A 22,049-nucleotide genomic window follows, 5' to 3' on the forward strand; every position below is an offset into this window, starting at 1 on the left:
TCGTCTCGCTATATAGGGTTGCGTTTTTTTCATCTCTCTCTTTTTTTTGCCTCTATCGAGAGATGCCGCCCGTTTAAACACTAGGGAATGAACATACAAGTATTGCACAGTGCTCAACAAAATGCTGTGTGAAGTGACCCATGAGCGCACGCGCTCCGTAACGGTTATTTGTAAACCGTCGCTCTCTCTTCGTACTCTCGTGTGGTGTGATAGGGGGATGGCAGCACAACGTCACTATAGTACAAGATGGCCGCTACCTACTGAAAACTACAACGCTAAGCACACACCGCAGTCACAGTGTTACACAACTCAGTCCCTAAAGACTCCTATGGAATGACGAATAGCTTTTTTTTCTCCTTTTATTTTTAAGTAACAGTGCTATCACCTACACAGTAACATTGAAAACACTTAGAAACTCCTCCTGAAGCTAGCATCCAGTGTACGCGAGAGGTTCCTCCAAGATAACTCATGGTTTTAATGGACTAAACGTCTACTCGCCCTCTTGTTAGACCCGTAGTAAAGGACATTAAAATGTTATCACCTGTACAGACCATTAACTTTTACGGTTATTGTTAAAGATTTGCTAATGCTCGTGGCGTCCAAACCGGTCGGGGGCCAGTTCACTTTCTTGCGCTATTAAACGAACGGATCATTTTGGAAAAGAAACTGTCCGTTCCTAGACTGTACAGTGCAAAACAGTAGCCACGGGGGAAGGGATTGGCAGTTAAGCATGGCTAACTCTATTGTCACTGTGAAAAGGCAACAGAAAGCAAAAACTGCTGTTTAGGGCACCGTCGCAGCCAAAATACATTGTTCCCCGATGAACCGAAGCTACAACCACTTTCCGAGTGGCATGTGCGTGGAGGGAGGAGTCGCGTGCTCCTTGTACCTCCCTGAAAATAATGGCAGTGTTTAAAAGCTCGTCTCTCCTCTTCCTCCTCCTCCTCCTCTTCTTCATCATCGACTCGTCGGGACTGAGCACTTCAAAAGTTTCCGTCCTGCAACATTTGATTACATTTGATTGAAGGCAAGGGAGTCTCTTGAAAGACGCCCCGGTGTAAATAAATCCCCCCCGTTACCCGGCCTTTAGCAAAGATCGTAAAAAAAATCATGCAGTTACCAAAAATATTCAGACGTTGACTTAATCTAAAAAATAGTTGTCTTAAAGCTAGAGTCAAAACTCCTGGTTTCATTTTTTTTTGGAGGCTGAACCGTAAATTCCTCAACGAAACGAGTCCAATGACGAGAAAAGGAAGCGATTCACAAATTCAAGCTTCAAGTACACGATGGCTACAGCTTGTCAATTTACGGTTTCGCAAAGGCGCCAGATCAGATTCGGGAATTGAAGGACAGAAAACAAGAAAGAAGCAAACCGGGGATCCGTTTTACTAAAAGTTAACAGCATCACCGTATGAGAAATAATAATAAAAAAGGCTGATTGGTTTTCGTCAAGTAAGAAGAATTCCTTCGATTAAAGTGGTTTAAACGAAGCGTACATGTCCTCAGTTTGATAAATTAGTACAAAAAATTCTTACGAAATCATGTGCTTGTATAATTGTCAGCAGCATATTACATTTATACCATGAAACCATATTAGTTAATGGCCTTCGTGTTCAGTGTGTGTTTATCGTGTACGGTACATTTGTATGCTTTTTTTTACATAAACATGAAGTGCAAAGCGTCCTTTACGAAGTGAGTGTCCCTCCACTAGCGTCTTGCAGGTTGGAATTCTTTAAATATTTATATAGAGATATATCGTATATTTTAGTGGAATGCAATAAGGTAAAATTCTTAAATCCTGTTATATATAATATTGGCTCTTCTATGTCAGCATTTACATAATTTAAAATAGAACATCTTATTAAAAACATCAAGATATACACAGATTAGGAAACGGGTAACAACATACAAACACATAAACTAGAAATCATTTTCGTCTGCATACTGATATATACACCTGTGGTACAATAAATTCCTCCAGTCATGCGCTATCTATACAGATCATATTGCTTAAAAGAAGGGGGCATTTGGTTGGGGACTTTTAAGGTCGTGGATGGAGGTGAAACAACAAAGGACAGAGAAAGTTTATCGACGGAAGGAAGGAAGGAAGAAAGGGGGCGAGGGGTCGAAACTGACGTAACAACACAACATCTCAAGGGGTGGTCCAAGAAGGCGGTTTTCTTAGACACGAAATTAGGAGTGAGGGTGCATGAATCCTTATATCACTGAGGTATTTACACGCACTGGGGGGTGGGGGGGGGGGGGTGGCTTGGGCTCGGGCTCGGGCTGCTCTATTTTTTCTGAGCTGCCAGCAGGGCATCCACTTCCTCCTCCGGCTTGAGAACGTGCCACTGAGCGATGGGTCTCCTCGGGTTGGCCAGCATATCTGACCAGTGACGGATCTCGGTGCCTGTGCTGTTCAAGCCCACAAACACTTTGCCGATTGCATCGTTCTTGCCAATCTTGTCATAGTCCAGAACAGTTATAACAACTTGAACTTTCTGCAATAGAAATTGGAGACACACATTTGTAACGTAACATTTGTGACTTGCAGTTTGTTCGAACATGTGCTGGGTAATAATTAGAGATGCACCGATACTGAATTTCTCTACCGATACCGATAGTCTATTATTCAGAATGATATCGTCCGATTCCAATGCGATACCAATAGTTATGTGCGAGTTAAAAATTTTGACGTGGTCGCATTTGTGCCAGTGCATGGTCAGCGCTGCTCCTATGCATAAAGCACACGCTGCAGAGCTAATGCATAGTGCAGCAGGAGTAAGATTTCTGATCATGTGAAGAGAGTGAGAGAGGCGCTTTCAATGAGTGGTCTTTGGGAGCAGAGCCTGGTTTATACTCGCCGCGTCAGCACCAGCGGCAAAAATGACGCGAATACTGAGGAAAGGATAGCAGACAGGATGGAGGATTTGGTTTTCAAGTGAAAGTAGAATACAAGACTGCTTCTTAAACCAGAGAAGGTGAACATGTTGGTTTTGTTTCTTTATTTATTTGATTCCTCAGTGTTTGCTAAAGGTTCTGGTGTAGCCTATGCCATGCCTAGTCTTATTCCTTTATGTTAATTACATTATATAAGTTAGGTTGTAGCATACTGTTTTATTGTTGTTGTACTTTTTAGGCTTGCTGTGATAGACGTGTTGGCGGTGATACACGGTTAAGCCAAAAACACCGGTTACATCACTTGCCCACCGCGGCACCGTCCCCCACCGTCGTTTAGATTTTTTTATAGTAATATAATTTATTTAGTTCAGTTAGAGGACACTACAATTAAAACTGAACTGAATGCAGTGCACCGAACAAACAACAGTCGCGCATCACAGATCAGATTTCATTTATCACCTGAGGAGAGTGAGTTGAGCTGACTGACAAGAAGAGTTTTAAAAATATTTTGGATTTTGAAAAGCCTGTTGACTTCTGCCATTAATCTACGTGATAATGGAAGTTTTTTTTTAAACATTAATTTCTCATTTATTTGGTTCCACCGTATTTTATTTTATTTAAACTGTGTATTTTATTTTTTTCATTATTTTGTATCAAGGTGTAAGTCGTCCGTGCCTCCAAACATTCTTATTCATTTTGCTAATAAACGTTCTACGTTTCATAATTATTTGTTCCTCATTCTTTACTGATTTTTAGTTTTGTATACCTATTTAAACTTTGTGTAAGTTATGTGTTATTTTATATTAGGCATAGCAAGGTGTATTTGTATTCATTTTGTTAATAAAAGTTCTATGTTCTACTTTGTATTTTGTTGTTGCTTGAATTGAATTCAAGCAATTGATGCCGAATTGCTGCTAATTTAAAAGTGAAAGTAAAATGCACACGGTGCTTTTATAAGCTATTTAAGCAAAGGAAAGTGAGGGAAAGAGGGAAAACTCAAACAAACTAAAAGCAAACAACTGCTTGATGCCGAATTGCCGCTAATTTGAAAGTGAAAGTAAAACTGTGCTTTCCTCTAGCTCAAATAGTAGAGCGCTAGCAACGCCAAGATCATGGGTTCGATTCCCAGGGAAAGCAAGAGCTGATCAAATGTAAAAACTGTAACTTGAATGCAATGTAAGTCGCTTTGGATAAAAGCGTCTGCTAAATGCATAAATGTAAATGTAAAACGCGCACGCTGCTTGCAGGCTATTTAAAACCGAAGGAAAGCAAGGAAAAGAGGGAGAACTCAAACGACCCCCCCCCCCCCCATACTGTATCTTTCAACATCTTATGAAGTACATTCATGTGTATTTGCCAACTTATTAAACTGGAAGACTTTAACTTGAATCGAGGTGCAATAACGATCTGTCACGTCACATTTAAAAGCGTAAAAACGGCATTCATTGTTTGTATTTCGTGATAGAATGTACAGGATTTGAAAGCTGTGAGTTTGTTTCTTATCAGAAGTAAGAAAGCACAGAACTCTTTGTGATTATTGGAAGTGAGGCGTGGTATAAATGTTTAGTGTACAGAGAAAAACTGCGGATCTGGCAATACTGACTTGAACTATGGGTGATTCATCTGGTCAAATAAAGCCTGTTTTAATGTAGCTTTTTTTAAATTATTGTTAATGCCTTATTGTCACGTTAATGGCCGATAGTGAAATAAATTGCTTTTATCGGCCGATAACGATTGTTGGCCGATACATCGGTGCATCTCTAGTAATAATAATGATGATGATAATGATGATCAGTGTCGTTGAAAAGTTTGGGGTCAGTAAGATTTTTTTTACTGTTTCTGAAAGAAATCTTGTATGCACACCAAGGCTGTATTTATGTGATCAAATATACAGTGAAAGCAGTAATACCGCGAAATATGTCAAATGTAATTTATTACTGTGACATATATATATATATATATATATATATATATATATTAGTGCTGGGCAACGATCAATTCCGATTAATTGCATCCAAAATAAAAGTTTTTGTGTACATAATACGTGTGTGACCTGTGTATATTTATTATGTATATATAAATACACATGCATGTATATATTTAAGAAAACTATGAATATAAATATATACATGTAAATACATGTAAATATTTTCTAAATATATACTGTATGCATGTGTATTTATATATACATAATAAATATACACAGGTCACACACGTTATGTACACAAAAACTTTTATTTTGGATGCAATTAATCGCAATTGATCGTTGCCCAGAACTAATCTATATATATTAGTATAAATATTTTGTAAAATTATAAATTATTTTATTTTCACTTTTGATGAATTTAATACATCCTTACTGTAAGATATTTCTTTCTTTAAAAAAAAAACAAAAAAAAACAAACCCCTTGAACCCCAAACTTTTGAACAGCCATGTATATAGAGATATATAAAGTACAGTATATATATATATATATTTTTTTTTTTTTTTTTTTTTTTGACACATTTAAACACTATATTTCATAACTTAATGAAGAGGCCTTTGATATCATGAATATCTTACAAAGGGTTGCTGGGCAACATTGTTTAACAATGGCTGAAAATACACATAGTGGTGCACACCATTGACAATTTTCCAAAATACCACTACAGTTATCTCAGTGTGATGGTCTATTCAAGGGCCTGGGTCTTTGAAGAGCATGGTGGCAGATACCAAAGAAAGGCCAGCGAGTGCCACCAAAGAGGTCCGAACAACTCTGTAAATTGACTGTGAGCACACAACTGATCAGTGTGAGTTCGGGGTCAATTGCTCACTCTTAGCCTGCTTACTTTGAGCCCGATCCACCCGCACACGAAATGAGAGCAGACAATATAAATTAGAGTCTTCAGAGCCCTGATTATCCTTCGATCCACCTCTCCGCTTGGATTTCACTGACCGGTGAGAACAGGCCTGGGGCCATTGTTCTCGTGAGCCACAGCTAATTTGCCATATAATGAAATATTGAGGGATGTACAATGAGCGAGGAACTGTTTGTTGGGGATAGCCGCTTTTAGAAACGTCTGCTGCTTGATGTGAATGGGATGGGAGAAAGGCCTCTCTGGTTAACAGACCCCCAGACATACTTTGAATTCAAAGCAGCTCACTCAAAGCATAAAATGTATCCTCTGAACCGTGAAATGCTAAATCAATTTGAAGCAATTTTATTCTTATTGCACTAGCAAGCATTGCATCCATTTTATTCTCTAACTAATTAGCAACAAAACTTTTAGCCTCACGCCGAGCCTTATCCAATTTCACAAGTTACTTTTTGTTTGTTACTTGGCAATTAGTCTCTATAAATTTCAACACAGGATTTGCTAATTAGTCTTTGATGACAATAATGAAAATGAGAATTTGCATTGAATTTGTCATTGCCTTGTTAGAGCTCGGTTTCAGCACAAGTTAACAAAAAAAAACCTGAATTACCTGGATTTGTTCGAATGGCACTTCGAAACTGAAAGACTCGTTGTAGTAAGGGTTGAGGGTGTTCTTTTTGATTGTCGTCTTCTTCTTCTTCAGCCGTTTGCCATTCTGCATCAGGTGAATCTTGACGTAGGGATCTAAAAACACACAGGTACAGGACATAGCATGAGAAATTACTTAAGTTTTTATGACACATTAGAGCAGTGATTTTCAACCAGGTAACTGGAACCCAGTACACTTCCAAGGGGACCACAAGATGGCTTAAAGTGATTAAAATAAGACCAAAAAACAAACAAACAAACCTACAATAAGCTAAAACAGCTAAAATATGTAAATTAATTTTTCTTATTTTGATTTATTACTTCAACAACTGTCATTTTTATTCAAGAATGAGGGTTCCCACAGTCTTGGAAAACTTGGACATACCAGAGAATTTAAAGTATTTTTTTCTGTTCTAAAATATTTTTTACATATAGAAACAGCTGGGTTAAATTTATATATTTTTTCTACAGACATTTTATTTATTTCATTTTATTTTATTATCACAAACTGTCAAAAAGTCATGCAAATTTATTGGCCACAAAGAATGTGAACCCCTGAAGAACATTAAACATTTTTAATGTCTGGAATTACAGATGTTAATTATTTTATTTTAATTATTTATAATTCCTTTAATTATTTGAATGTTCTACCACTCCTAGTTTCTGTAAATACAAAAGGTTGAAACGAGCACTTTTGTATTTACAACAACAAAAAATATTGCACCAATTTCATTCATTCATCTTTTCTTAATTTTATTCTTACATTTCTCCAAATATCACAAAATAACACTGCATGCAGCACCAGCAGCTCCTACGGAGGCTCAAATACAAATCTCTTGTGGTACGTGTTAGGATAGTACAAGCTTTTATTTACACATGACAGGTGTGTGCCCTCCAGTATCCCGGAGAAAATCTTCCCTGTTACATTACTGCCATTCAGGCACATCAATCTCTGCCAGGGCCTCAAAATACTATCCATCTTATCTATCACTTCCAGCATCTATATTCAGTTTCCATCATGCATCTCTCATCATCTGTTTAAATCACCCACAACTGATTCAGACTCACCTCTCTTTGAATAAATTTTTGATTGAAACCTCAGAATACAAATAAAGGATAAAATATCAAAACAATATCTGATTCTACATCTATACGTCTTCCTTTTTGAAAAAAGGGAGTTAAGGTATGTTTTGTATGTAATACTGAGACTTAAAGAGGGGAGATGTCATATGCCTTTCTGAGCCTTACAATAAAAAATGGATATATAAGCAGTTATTGAGGTGAGAAAAGGTTGAATTTGACAGATGTAACCATGTTTCAGAATTATCTTCTGTCCAATATGTCATTTCATTTCACTCTTTCTCTCCCTGATATGTCTCTTTCTGTCACCATCATCCTCTCTGCTCCAAAAGAAATTTAAAAAAATCCCTGGTATTGTCAATTCCCTTTTCATTTTACAACTGATCTAAATAGTCTTTATCTCTCTAAAAAGCCAGAGTAGCACATTCCAAACAGAGAGAGAGAAAGAAAGAGAGAGACCTAGAAGGCATGCTGAACTCTGCACCCATACCATATTAGGAGTAGGGCAGCACAAAATCTGTGGCATGCAGTTTTTGAAAGTGTAGATCTCACTGCTCATAAGCTGAGGGTGTGTAAGACCATGGCCGTAACCAGGGTTTGAAAATTAAGAATTGTGCTACTGTAACACCTACAAATACAACTTGTACACTAAAAACTTTAAAAGTAGATGTAGATGTATAGGACAGGTTATTGGTTATAGGGGTGGATAATGTTCCTCTTCAGGAACTCGAGCTGCGTCAAACGACGCTTTGGGGAACGCCTACAGCGTAACCGGCTCTGAATACCAATAAAATCTGTCCAAAAAAGATGGGAGGGGACGTCACGGGCGAGGTGACGTAATGACCAGCTGGTATAAAAGCACGTGCGGTGGAACCGGCGTCAGCTTTCTGTCATTCAGCTAAGCGCTCTGTGTCTTGTGAGTCTTATTCTCCTATCCCATGCTTCAAGCGAAGCATGGGATAGGTGAGGCGCAATACAGGCTGTGTGTTCCTCCATGCAAACGTTATTTGTGTGCGGAGGATACACACAGTCTGTGTGTGCTTTGCTTGGGAGCGAGGCATGCAGAGGGTTTTCCTCTGCGTGTGCTTCGCTCCCGAAAGGCTCTTTTCTCCGGAGAGAGCTCTTTCATTAGCATTCCCCGCGGCGCTGGAATCTGGCAGAGGGATCGGAGACGAGCGAGTCTCTTTCTCCATCCTCACCTGCCGGATCCCACGACCGCTCCCCGAGTCCGGAAGCACGCCTGGCGGTTTCTTCCCCTCGGGCAGCGGCCGAGGCGCTTCTCTTGTCTTCCTCTGAGGAGGTTGACATGGGAGGCGCCGAACGTGTTGCACCCCCTCTTTCACCCCAGTATGAGGAGCTTGTGGAGGTGATCACTCGTGCTGTAGCCAAGCTCAATATCGACTGGCCGGCCGAGTGTTCGGTTGAACCGCGGAGAGAGAGCCTGCCCTTTTTTCCCGACCTCCACACTGAGGTGTCGAGGTCGTGGGGAAAACCCTTCTCGGCCCGTCTCTTCGCCCCCTCACCTTGTTACTGCGGCAGTGTGATTGAGACGAGGGAGCGTGGCTACGGGACGATGCCACGTGTGGAGCAGACGCTTGCGAGCTATCTGTCTCCTGACGCGGCATCGTCCCCGAAGGCTCCGACCTTGCCCACCAAGCCACTGCGTACATCATCGGCGCTGGTGGGCAAGGGGTACGCGGCAGCGGGTCTGGCTGCACACCATGGCGGTGTTGCAGGCATACCAGGCGGACCTGCTCAAAGATTTGGATGAGGGCGAGGGAATTTCTGCGGAGGACGTTCGCGAACTCCGCAGATTTGTCTCTCCGCGCCACCAAGGAGACCGCCCGTGCCATTGCTGGCTCCTCACATAGGGAGGCGCAGAAGGAGAGCGTGGCCACCCGAAGACCTCTCAGCCTAAGGAGGATCTGAGGACCATACTTCAGGCAAAGAGGTCTTCGACAAAGAGGCCCTGATGGGGGTGGACCAGGGCTAATGAGGGTAGCCCCCGCTGGGGTAGAGCAACGTCGCCCCCCAGCGCCCTCAGGAGATCGTTCTGCCAACCCTGCCACCTACGGTGCTTCAGGGCGCAGCGGTCTCCAGCGAGCGCATATCTCAGGACCGTAGCGGAGCTGAGATGCTCGCCACCCCTTCGGGGATCTCTGGAGCTGCTAGTTCGGTCGTTAACTGCCGGATTACACCAGAGGCCAGTCTCGAGAGACTGGTTCCCTTAGTAGACTATTTCGCAGCATGGAAACTACTGCCAAATGTGTCTCGATGGGTCCTGCGCACTGTAGAAAGAGGCTACAAAATCCAGTTTGGTTCTCGTCCGCCTCAATTTCACGGGGTGATTTCCACGTCAGTGGGCCCCCGAGCAGGCTCTGGTAATGGAACAGTAGGTACATACTCTCTTAAGAAAGGAGGCCATCGAGGTGGTTCCTCCTCTCGAGAGGGAGTCCGGGTTCTACAGCCGGTACATAGTTCCAAAGAAGGATGGAGGGTTGCGTCCCATTTTAGATCTGAGGCATCTGAACCGCTCAGTCAGCAGACTGAGGTTCAAGATGCTCACACTCAGGCAGGTCGCGTCTCAAATCAATTCCGAGGACTGGTTTGTCACGATCGATCTAAAGGATGCATACTTCCACGTCTCCATTCTTCCCTCTCACAGGAAGTTCCTGAGGTTTGCTTTCGGGGGGGCGAGGCTTACCAGTATCTGATCCTCTCACTGAGAGCTGTTTATATCCCTGGGCATCTCAACGTGGGAGCAGACACCCTGTCGAGGCAGGGCGTGTTATCCGGGGAATGGATACTTCACACCGAGGTGGTGAAGCAGATTTGGAGGGTGTTTGGCCAGGCTCAGGTGGACCTCTTCGCTACTCAGGAGACAGCGCAATGTCCCCTCTGGTACTCTCCACGTCATCCAGCTCCCCTGGGGCTGGATGCCATGGTACAGACGTGGCCGAGGCTGCGTCTGTACGCCTTTCCCCCGATCGCTCTGCTCCCCGGAGTTCTGGAGAGAGTGCGCCGGGACGGACACCGGCTGCTATTGGTAGCCCCATTCTGGCCGGGCCGAGTATGGTTCTCGGACCTGATTTTCCTCCTCGACGGCTCCCCATGGGAGATTCCAGTAAGGAGGGATCTCCTCTCACAGGCAGGAGGCACCCTGGTGCACCCCTGCCCGGAGTTATGGAAGCTGTGGGTGTGGCCCCTGAGGGGGCACAGCTCATAGCCTCCGGTCTCTCAACCGAGGTTGTTGAGACCATTCTCCAGTCCAGAGCTCCCTCTACGAGGAAACTGTACACCTTGAAGTGGAGACTCTTCACTTCATGGTGCGGAGATCGCCAGCTCGACCCAGTTAACTGCCCAGTAGGTACAGTGCTGGAGTTCCTGCAGGCTCGACTCTCCGCAGGGCTTGCCCACTCCACCTTGAAGGTCTATGTGGTGGCATTTTCTGCTTACCACACCCCTCTTGGTGGGTTGACAGTGGGCTCCCAACCCCTAGTTACACGTTTCATCCGTGGTGCACTGAGGCTAAGGCCTCCGGTACAGTCCCGGGTCCCACCTTGGGACTTGGCTGTGGTGTTGGACGCTCTCTGTAGGCCTCCCTTCGAGCCTATAGAGGAGATCTCAGATCGCCATCTCACTCTGAAGACCGTGTTTCTTCTGGCGATGGCATCTCTGAAGAGAGTGGGGGACCTGCAGGCCCTTTCTGTGGCCCCTACCCATTTGGACTTTGCGCCTGGTATGGCCAAAGCCTTTCTATATCCTCGTGCAGGGCATGTCCCCAAGGTTCCTTCTGTCACACCACAGCCTGTCGTACTGCAGGCCCTTAGTCCTCCTCCTTTTCGGGAACCTGACCAGCTAAAGCTAAATCGTATGTGTCCAGTGCGAGCACTGGATGCATACGTTCACAGAGCTGCCATGTTGAGAAGGACGGACCAGTTGCTAGTTTGCTACGGTCCTCCTAAGAGAGGTCTGCCTGCTTCCAAGCAGACCCTCGGTCGGTGGATTGTGGACGCCATCCAGATGGCATATGAGTCTTCTGACCTCCCCTCGCCCTTGGGAGTCAGGGCTCATTCCACTAGGAGTGTGGCGGCCTCCAAGGCCTTTCTCACAGGTGTCCCCATTCAGGACATCTGCAACGCTGCGGGTTGGTCCACGCCTCTGACCTTTGTCAGATTTTATGGCCTGGACATGCGAGCCACTCCAGGTTCTTCCGTTCTCTTGCCCTAGCTGTGCTCCGTTTGGATACACACAGGGCAGGGGTTTGGAAGTCTGGGGCCGTGGGTATCTCGTTCCCCAAAGCGTCGTTTGACGCAACTCGAGTTCCTGAAGAGGAACGTCTTGGGTTGCCTATGTAACCCCAGTTCCTCGAGGGAACGAGACGCTGCGTCGAACGACTCAATCTTTTTTTATTCATGCAACATTACTGTCATAGTTTTCATTAATAAGCATTGCTATATAAATTCTAACTTTGTCTAGTTCTCTTATGAATGTTTATAATATGACTTTGTGAAAGTTTACCTTCTATATTAAATTAAATAGCATGGACTCTTTCGTATGGCCAGTGTTTGGATATTTCATTTCATTCTGTAACCTACTTGTTTTGTGTCGACGATGCAGTGTTGCCAGATATTGCTATGAAAACACATAAAAAGAAAGAATAAATAAAATAAACCAAAATTTGAAATTCAAATCTTTTGTAAATAAGATAAAGATAGGATAGAGCTATTGCTAACACTACTTTCTTTTCTTTAACGTTCTAAAGTGTCAAAGTAAGAGGAAAAAGCCAAGGAGCTTTTAATAGCTAGATCTGGCAACACGGCGGAGTCTCGCAGTGACATGTATAGTTCTCCACCATTTTCACACCAGACACTAAAAATTCTAGCAAACTGTCTAAATTGAATTAGCAATACATGCAGACATATGCAGACTGAAGAGTTTAAAATGGCAAATTAGTTGTTCAGAAAATGAAGTTGCATGAAACTGCTGATCAGTTCATCACCTAATGTTTTTTAAATATTTTTGATACAAATAATAATTATAATGAGAAATTATTTCTGAAGGATCACGTGACTCTGTAATTTAAAGCTTCATTTTCAGCAGTCTTCATTGTAAACTATATTCAAATAGAAAGTCATTTTAAATTGTAATAATATTTCACAATATTATTGTTTTTACTGCATTTCCTATCAATTAAAAGCTTTTTGTATCTGCTGTAAAAACTGTACAGGACAATGCCCTGTAACTTAATGAGCATTGGTATGGCTTTACATGGCAAACCAAAATCTATTTCTAAATGCATTTTTAAGGTATTATACATGAAAAATGTCTTTCTGATACAACAAAAAAGTATGCTTTCATATTTTGCTTATGCATTCACGAAGCTTCACAGTCTGACAGGGGGATCACATATGGAATGCATGCTAAAACATTTTATTCAGTCTATATGAGATGCAAAGATAGATTTCTCATAATAGAGCAGCACAGCACCTCCTGTTGAACTTATACTAAAACTGCAGGATCTTCAAAGGTCTGGCTGCTCGCTCCAGCCACGTTTAATAAGGTGAAAACATAGTATTTATGATGTTGAACTTAAACAGAACTTCTTTCTCCTGGGGTGCTTTTGCCTGGTTGCTTGGCAACAGAGTGCCTGAGGTTTGAGGTTGTTGGGGAAACCTGTGGTAATCTACACTCACACAGAAGCCAAGCCAGAAGTTTGTGGTTCAAGGAGTTGGCAGTGCTTGTAATGACTTGTGTATATGGTTCATATAATCACTTGAGAAGCTCATCTAGAAGGGATACTGAAAATCCAAGTGAAAATAAAACTGGCCCTTGTCTCTGATATAGTATGTTTTCATTGTCTCTGGAACATAGGCATTCAGTCACGTATCGTCTACAGCAAGTAAGTTTGGCATCGAGCCCCAAAATTTTTTGCCACTAGATGGCGGGTCAGAACATAGTCAAAGGATCATTTAAGAAATTAACTGATTAAAAATGCAACTAGAATTGCCTGTGACAGACTGTTACAGTGTCTTTTGTAATTGGTAGCGAACTGTTACTCTGTGTTAAATCCTGTAGGAGGACAGTCATAAACAAAAAACCACATTTGTGTGGCGGTGTCCGGCAGAGTATATGAGCGGAGTGGAGCGTCAACAATTTCCCCTCCGTGCTCCGAGCATTTAATAATCACTCCGCTCCGGGTTCACCATTTCCCACTCCGCACTCAGTGATATCAGAAACACCGCTCCGCGTCTAAAGTATTTCAGTATGTTTGAAATATCACAGTTCTGTTCATCAAGTATATTAGAAAAATAAAATAAATAACAGGAGAGTGACTTATTGGAACACTAGTGTGCAAACTTTTTTCCTACCATGTCCACATGACTAATAACATGGTTATCAGCATTATAATAGCTGTTTTTTGCGTTGCAAATTTTGTTTATGATGAAAATAACTACGTTTTCGTTATTTTATCTACGGATCGATGCATTTCTTATAGATTTCTGCTTATTCGAAATCGGATACAGATGAAGTAGCACTGTAAGATTACATTTGTTTGAATATTGAGAGAGCGATTGCGTGTGCAGTGTTGTACTACTTGTTTAAATCATGCTTTCAGCTGAAAATATTCAGTATCTAGACTAGAAGGAACGAACAAATTCCTTGAGAACTATAACTTACCGCTCATGTCCATTGCCGTCATCATATAGTCACATTCTTTCTGATTTGAGTGATCCTTCTCTATCAAGCTAGCTAAATATTAACATGTGAATTATTGCTAAATATGCAGTTATATTACGGGTCGTTGGCATGAATTGTACTCTTGATGGTGGTGGAGCGCTCTTGGAGCGAGTGAAAACCACGACGCTCTGACTTTTAAAAAATCCGCTCCTCGGTCCATTCAAAATCACATAGCTCCGCGCTCCCTTCACATATTCTGATTGTGAGTAACTGTTGCTGTCATGACAGATTTATTTCAGAACCAGCCGCTATCAAAATAATCTGGCTGCGGGCGCGGGCCACGTATAATTGCTGGCGGGCCGCCTGTTGCCGACCACTGGTCTACAGACTCATAGATGTACTGCATTCACCCTCCACTATAGAAATGCTAATGAAAAAAAATAGCCAATTTCAACCCATTATGTTCAAATACAGAAACAAATACAAAGAACAGTCTTTTATAATGTCTAAACCACATGCACTGACCTGAAAAACTACCTGGACCTAAGAAGTAAATTAAATAAAGTAAAAATACAAAAAATTAGAAAATTAGAAATAATACCTCGACAATAGACTAACTAAAATTGTAAAAATATAAGTTGAAGAAAAAAGAAATATGACAAAAGCACATAACTTACTTAAAACCATTACTTGGCCTAAAATTAAAGTGAAAAATAAACAATATCATTACAAATTTCAATAAAAACTATAATAGTGTATAAATTGTACACTGAATTTTTTTTTTAAGGTAAGTGGTTGCAAACTATTTATTTGAGCTACATTTAATAAAAAAAAAAATATGTTGAAAGTTAGTCAACTAAATTTGTTTATTTAAATGTAGCTAAAATAAATTGATTGCAACCACTTACCTTTTAAAATTTTTGTAAATTCAGTTTACAAAATGAATTTTTTTTCAGTGTATTAAAATAACGCTGACTTAACCATTATGTTTATATATATGAATAGTACAATGAATAGACTTTCCACAGTTTAAACCACATAATATCTGGACACTTAACATATATAATTTTCATTGCATTGCAAAACATTAAAACAAGTGGCATCTGCAAACAAAGTCTTTTCATATAATGCGTTTTTAAAGTCAGCTCTCCTGGTGTCCTAGCAGAGTAACATTAGGTGTGTATTGATTGATTGGTTGATTGTTTTGAAATTAATGATACTGGATTTGATATTTTGATATCTGATTACCTTACAAATTTAAAGGGACAGTTCACCCAGAAATTAAAATTCTGTCATTAACTACTCACCATCATGTTCCAAACATGTTAGACCTGCATAGACAGCAACGCAACTGACAAGTTCAAGGTCCAGAAAGGTAGTAAGGACATCATCAAAATACACCTTGCAACATCAGTGGTTCAACCGTAATGTTACGAAGAAACAAGAATACTTTTTGTGCACAACGACAGCAAAAATAACGATTTATTAAATTTTTTCTGTTCTGTGTCAGACTTTGATGAGTGTTTATGACAGACTATTTTAATGATGTCCTTACTACCTGTCTGGGCCTTGAATATGTCAGTTGCATTGCTGTCTATGCAGGGTCAGAAAGCTCTCGGATTGTTCCGAAGATGAAAGAAGGTCTTACAGGTTTGGAAGGACATGGGGGTGAGTAATTAATGACACAATTTTCATTTTTGGGTGAACTATCCCTTTAAGTGTGAATTAAGTGTCCAAATGCCTTCTGAGGCTTGGAAAAAGTACAGTAACTTAAGCAATATAACATGGCACTAGCAACGCCACAGTCACGAGTTCTATTCACAGAACACACATGAACTGCATAACCTAAATTCAATGCATGCTTCTGCCAATGCATTAAATGCATATATATGAATACAATGTGTATATATGCATATACACATTGTATAATCCAAACCACAAAAAGCATAATGAGGAAAAATGCAGAAAATTGGTAAGGACAGCTTTTGTGAATTAATTCAAATTACATTTATTTTAGCTGCAACAACCACGTCTTGTGTGATTACGGAGAGTAAACAGGGTTTGAATAGAGAAAAGGATAAATTATAGTGTTCTGATGAGTCGTCCTCCCTGTAGCTGAATCACAATGGAAACAGTCACTAATTATTGGCATGATCCATGCGGGCCTATTGTTTCTAATCATGTGACAGCTCTTTGGACATGCTCTGAAGCGATTCCTTCGGGAGAACAACTCCCCCTATAACAACAATTAAATCTGAGCCATTTTCATGAACTTGGAACGAGAAGAGAAGCAGAGAGAGAATGCAGGGACAGAACTGTTTTTCTAGTAAAATCAGTGGGAACATTGAGCGCTTTGTCAAAAAGGTTCATTTCACAATACAAACCGTCGGAGTCTGGCAAAAACCCAGTAATTGATGGTGAAAGCACCCTTAACTGCACAATTTTCACACAGGATTTGATCAATCTGGCAAACGACCAATTCAACAAGCCTGACGATGAAACGCAATAGGAGGTTTGGGGGTTGTAGTTATCACATCGTGAAAACTATAGTCCTTTAAACACGAACCCCTAAATAGAACTGTTAACGGTGTTAATTTCAGCGGCATGTTGGAGTAATTATGAAACGTGACTGACAGTTTATAGCCAGCTTTAATCTGGATTGCTAATGGACTGGAGAGAGCGAGAAAGTTTGTTCTCGGAGGCGCTGCTAATAGCTGTTCTTCTCTCTGTGAGTGAGGAGAAGTAAACGTCAGGACTCTTGGCTCTCAGCAGGTAGGTCTGGTACTGATGGCCTGTCCGCCTCTGTGACAGCAGGATCGAGACAGACCAGGTGCCAGAGAACCAGTGAGGAAAGAGACCGGGCCATTTATCATAAGTGGTTACGGCACAGATGAGGACTGATTTGTGAATGCCGAGCTGTAAATTTACTCAGCGAAAATGTATTCATGTATTCACCAGTGCCGAATATTACTTCAGCTGATAAAGCGCAGGTCTCCGCATACAGCCGTAGGTTCGGAAAGTGTTGGATCATTTCAAGCCATATTTCGACGCCCTTGGGATTTGTAGCTGTGAATGACTATATACACATTACATGATTTTAAAAGCGAAAGATACACTAAAAATGACTTTGCATTTACATACAGACAACCTCGTGCAGCTATGAGAAAATGAAAGGGTTTTTAAACCGGGTTAAAGACAACATGAAAAGAGCATTCACAACACATAATGCATCTTTCTCAGTGTATTCACCTAAGGCAGGAATTTGACTGGATGCAAACATCTTAGGCTATGATATTATTGTAATATTTTAAGATTTTTCCCCACCTGCACACAATACAAGTCAAAAGTTTTTAAGCAGTAAGATTTTTAATGTTTTTAAAGAATTCTCTTTTGCTCACCAAGTCTGCATTTATTTGATCCAAAATACAGCAAAAGCAGTAATATTGTGAAATATTTTTACTAAAATAACTGCTTTCTATTTGAATATATTTTGAAATGAAATTTATGTCTGTGATCAAAGCTAAATTTTCAGCATCATTACGCCAATCTTCAGTGTCACATGATCTTTCAGAGATCATTCTAATATGCTGATTTGCTTTTCAAGAAACGTGTATTATTATTATTTAATTTCTATATTATATTATAATTAATAATATAAACAAAAAATGAAACAAAAAATGAGCTTTTAGCAGCAAACACTCAAGGTGAGTTTGGTGAACACAGGGATAAAAAGTACCCCATGTGTACAATGAAATATAATGCTGTATTTTTGATGTTGTGGGCCTATATTTCTGCTGGAGGTCCTGGACATCTTGTTTAGACACATGGCATCATGGATTCTATCAAATACCAACAGATAAAAAATCAACAAGTGACTGACTCTGTTAGAAATCTTATAATGGGCCATGTTTGGATCTTCCAACCGTACAATAATCCAAACTGGTTCTGCTATGGCCATTCCAGTCCTCTGACCTGAACCCTGTAGAAAATGAGTGAGGTGACCTGAAGAGAAGCAGCACCGACATGGAGCTGGGAATCTAAAGGGTCTGGAGTGATTCTGGATGAAGGAATGGTCTCTGATCTCTTGTCAGGTGTTCTCTAACCTCATCAGGCATTATAGGAGAACATTTTGAGCTGTTAAACAAATGGAGGTTTCAAAAACTAATGAACAAAAGGGTGCCGTTAATTGTGGCCAATGTGTATTAGAGAAAAACATTTATTTCATAATGATATTTCCCCCATTTTAAATTCTTATTATCCAATGAAAGGTTAGATTTTTGTGATTTTTTAAAATAAAAGATTAAAAGGATTAACAATGAAGATTAATTTTCACAGCCTTCTTTGATCATATTTACCAAGGGTGCCAATATTTTTGGCCATGATTATATTTTAATATCCTGTTACTAAATGGGGAGATAAAAAGCAACAACTGCTATACTCTTTTCATATATTTTTGTTCAGTTTAGGCTTCTGAATAAGAGTTGCCTTTTTCCTCCTCGAGTGTGTTCAACTTTCTCCAATATCATAATTAATATATGAGTCATATAAGACTGTTGTATCAAACAGATAACAAAAAACGTGCAAACTTTTTTTTTTTTTAGATTTGTCTAAATGTTTAATAAACAGTTTCATAAAAAAAGAATAATAGATTTTTCTGACTATTATTTCATACATCAGGTTTTACAGGTTTAAGAAGGGCAAATAGAAGCCATTTTGATTTCACTTTGTATTTAAAGACACAAATTAATTGTCATGACAGCTGGCAACAAGAGACACTGTCCTGAACTATCACTTGCACAACCTTTGTGCCAGGGTCCAGCTGACAGTGTGACTCAGTAACTGGACTCACCTGACAGGCCACCGACATCCATCTTCTTCAGGTTCTTGGCCTCCAGAACGACCACGGTCAGTTTGCCAGCAGTGGGCACATACCGCAGAGAGAAACAGATGTCACCCAGCTTCTCTTGCTGTGAGTGGCAGAGAAAAGTTCAATCAGGGACATCATTGTCAAGGTAAATAGAAAAACTGAACCTGAAAACCTGGTCAAATTTATTCACTAACAAAAATCAACCTTTCTTAAGAAGCAAAGCCAAACCGAAACATCTCCAGCTAAAATTATTTTGCTAGCACACAAGACTAAAATATTCCCCTTTACAAAAACATTTTTTGACAATCGGCCACTCAACAGGATTTATATGAGAAACTGAATTGAGGAGCATAGCGTTTGTATTCTTTGAATCTGATTAATTTTCCACAAATGTAGCTGCACCGGTAAACGCACTGAAAATACATTTACACGTACACACATTCCATTAACATTTCAGGAGCTATTCTCGTAAACATGGACACAAACACATGTGACATATAGAAAACAACAGGAAGGGGGAAAAGGTTACATCACTTTACTTTCAACTGGCTGATGCCATTTCAACACAATCAATTTTCTGTCAATTAAAAGGTCATCAGAATGGAAAAATAACATTTCATAGTTTAATTAAATGAGTCCTACAAGGTAAATAAGTTGAATTGACTGCCAAGATTTTTTCTCCTTTTTTTGAAATTGTGTAAAAAAAGAGCAAAGAGGACTAAACTGGATGGAACTACAAAAATCTATGGTATTTTGCAGTCGATTTTCATTTAGTTTTTTACAGCACTTAAAGTGCCACCCTCAGGACACCACTCAAGAGATTCTTTGATAAAAGTCAATACACTTCAGCTTTCTCAAGCAGTGCTTGAAGTGCTCCGTTAGTTCATCGGACATGGAGAGTAACAGAAGTGCAAACTCAAAGAGCAACCTTCAACGTATGTAGATAGCCTTCAACTCTCTGCCTTCAGCAGGCTTTTGACAGCGTCACAATTAACCTTTACACCAAGGAACCGTGGCACAAAAACATGGTTCTCATAGAAACCACGGCTTAAATGCTATATTCCATGACATTTACCATGAAAATTGAATCTCCCCAAACACTGCTTGGAAAGTCACACTTTTTTATTAATAAAAATGTGGCACGGCCCAGCTGATTAACTGACATTTCCATTGAAGATGGAGAGCCCTCAAGTCTTACACTTGTACAGTGGGTAAATTTCCATGCAGCTCCTGCTAAATTATATTTATTCTTGTTGTGTACAACCTTTTCAATAAACGACTTAACATTTGGGAACATTTCAAACCTGTTTGGTGCATTTGTTAAAGAAAACACGGGGAGCATAAAGGCCAATTCACACTGCACAGACAGACCAATGGCGACAGTCACCAGATTACAGTATGTCACTTCTCAGACATTCCAAGACCCGACAAACGCCATTCAATATGTTCAATCAGACTAAACAAGCACCAATGCCAACAGACGCCAACAGGGCAAAACATTGGTCCGTCAAAACCTGACGAATGCGTCTACTGCCATTTGACTGCATTTCGATTGTGTACAGCAAATCTGGTAAAGGTGCACATTTTTTCTTATTTAAAAAAGTTACATTTATAATAAAAAAAATATATATTTTACTATATTCAAAATCTGTGAAGACGTATCATTTCAGTAGCCTAATAAAAACTCTTTCAGTTGACACAAAATGGGTCTCCATGTTGAGATCACATGTCTAGAAAAAACAAAACCAAAAAGATTTTCACTCGTTCACTTAGCAGTTGCTGCCATCTGGTATAACAATGTTAACTTTTCCAGATCAGCAAACAAATCTGAATGTGAATGAATATGAAGTAAATTTTCTGCATGAATGGATTGAAAAGATTCAAGTCACTGGGAAGAATCACTATTAGTGATCAACTGAATTGGCAAACTTTCCACTTGTGCTCCAGAAGGTCAGGCAATAAAGATGGAATATTCACTCAAAAGCTAATATTTGATCACATCACCAGGGAACAGGTTATTGCCACACATGCATGTTAGCTTTTTACCTCTTCTTTCTCAGCACTCTGGAGGTCCCTCCACTCCTCAGTCACATGACTAAAGTCGACCTTATTCATGGGCACCTTCACATCTCCAATAGCGTCGTGTTTGGAGAAGCGGTCAAAGTCATACACCGTCATCACCAGAGTTTTCCCTCCAAGCTCAGTGTAGGGAACCTGTAGGATATGAGGGGTGAAATTAATTGCATGCATACCTACCAGTCTAATCTCTCTCAATTCCAGTTACGGGACTTATCTAACGCTGAGATGCTGGGATGAAGCTATAGGACAATTGCATGTGCACAAGAGAAAGAGAGAGATTTGATTACCTCAAATTGAGCTGTTTTTTCAGACAAAACTCATTATCCCGAAGGACTTGTTCCAACATGGCGACAAACTGCTTGATTGGCCGGGAAAAAGATAAGACCCAAGTGTTGCTATTTTGTCCTTGACGCTATCACACACACCAGCTCTCCAGTCTCTTCATTTCAATAACGAAGGCACTTGTGATTACATGTCAGAGCTCTGTGGCAATCTCTCTCGATGTTGGCGTGCGGCTCATTTCTCGTTCTCAAGGTACCTTGTCATAATTAAAATTGCGCTAGGCTAAACAAGAACCAAACAGTCCTTTACCCCCCTTGGTTGAATCAGTTGTATTTTTGCAATTCTTTTAAGAATTCAACACTTCACTTAGCAATTTAATAGAAGTCTAGAGGTCTGACTGCGGTAATTACACAAAAAGGTCTTTCTAGCCGCATGATGTCTTATAAAAATGAATCGGAAAGCTCTACTGAACATTCAAAATAGAAATTATACTACTTTCCGGATGACAGACACCTGCAGGAGTCCATCTGCATGTTTACATGTAATTACTCCAACGCATCGTGCCACTTACTGTCTTGTTAATACACCAGAAGTAGTAGTCAGAAATAACTCAATATACTGCATGAATAGAATGCAAATGCACCAACATCCAACG

General features: G+C 40.4%; 1 protein-coding gene across 2 annotated transcripts in view; it reads right to left on the reverse strand.

The window, feature by feature from the left end:
- Nucleotides 1-367: 367 nt before the first annotated feature.
- The window catches only part of LOC306861703 (synaptotagmin-1-like), a 106,772-nt gene continuing 85,090 nt past the window's right edge, over nt 368-22,049 (reverse strand). For both annotated transcript variants that reach the window (XM_079404113.1, XM_079404112.1), the window contains exons 6-9: nt 21,080-21,247; nt 19,016-19,133; nt 6,368-6,501; nt 368-2,501 (exon numbers count right to left, since the gene is read on the reverse strand). In XM_079404113.1, coding sequence (XP_079260239.1) covers nt 2,292-2,501; nt 6,368-6,501; nt 19,016-19,133; nt 21,080-21,247 — 630 coding nt within the window. In that variant the 3' untranslated portion in view covers nt 368-2,291. The remainder of the gene's footprint in view (nt 2,502-6,367; nt 6,502-19,015; nt 19,134-21,079; nt 21,248-22,049) is intronic.

This window comes from Barbus barbus (genome assembly GCF_936440315.1).
Source record: "Barbus barbus genome assembly, chromosome: 42".
NCBI classification, from domain to species: Eukaryota; Metazoa; Chordata; class Actinopteri; order Cypriniformes; family Cyprinidae; genus Barbus; species Barbus barbus.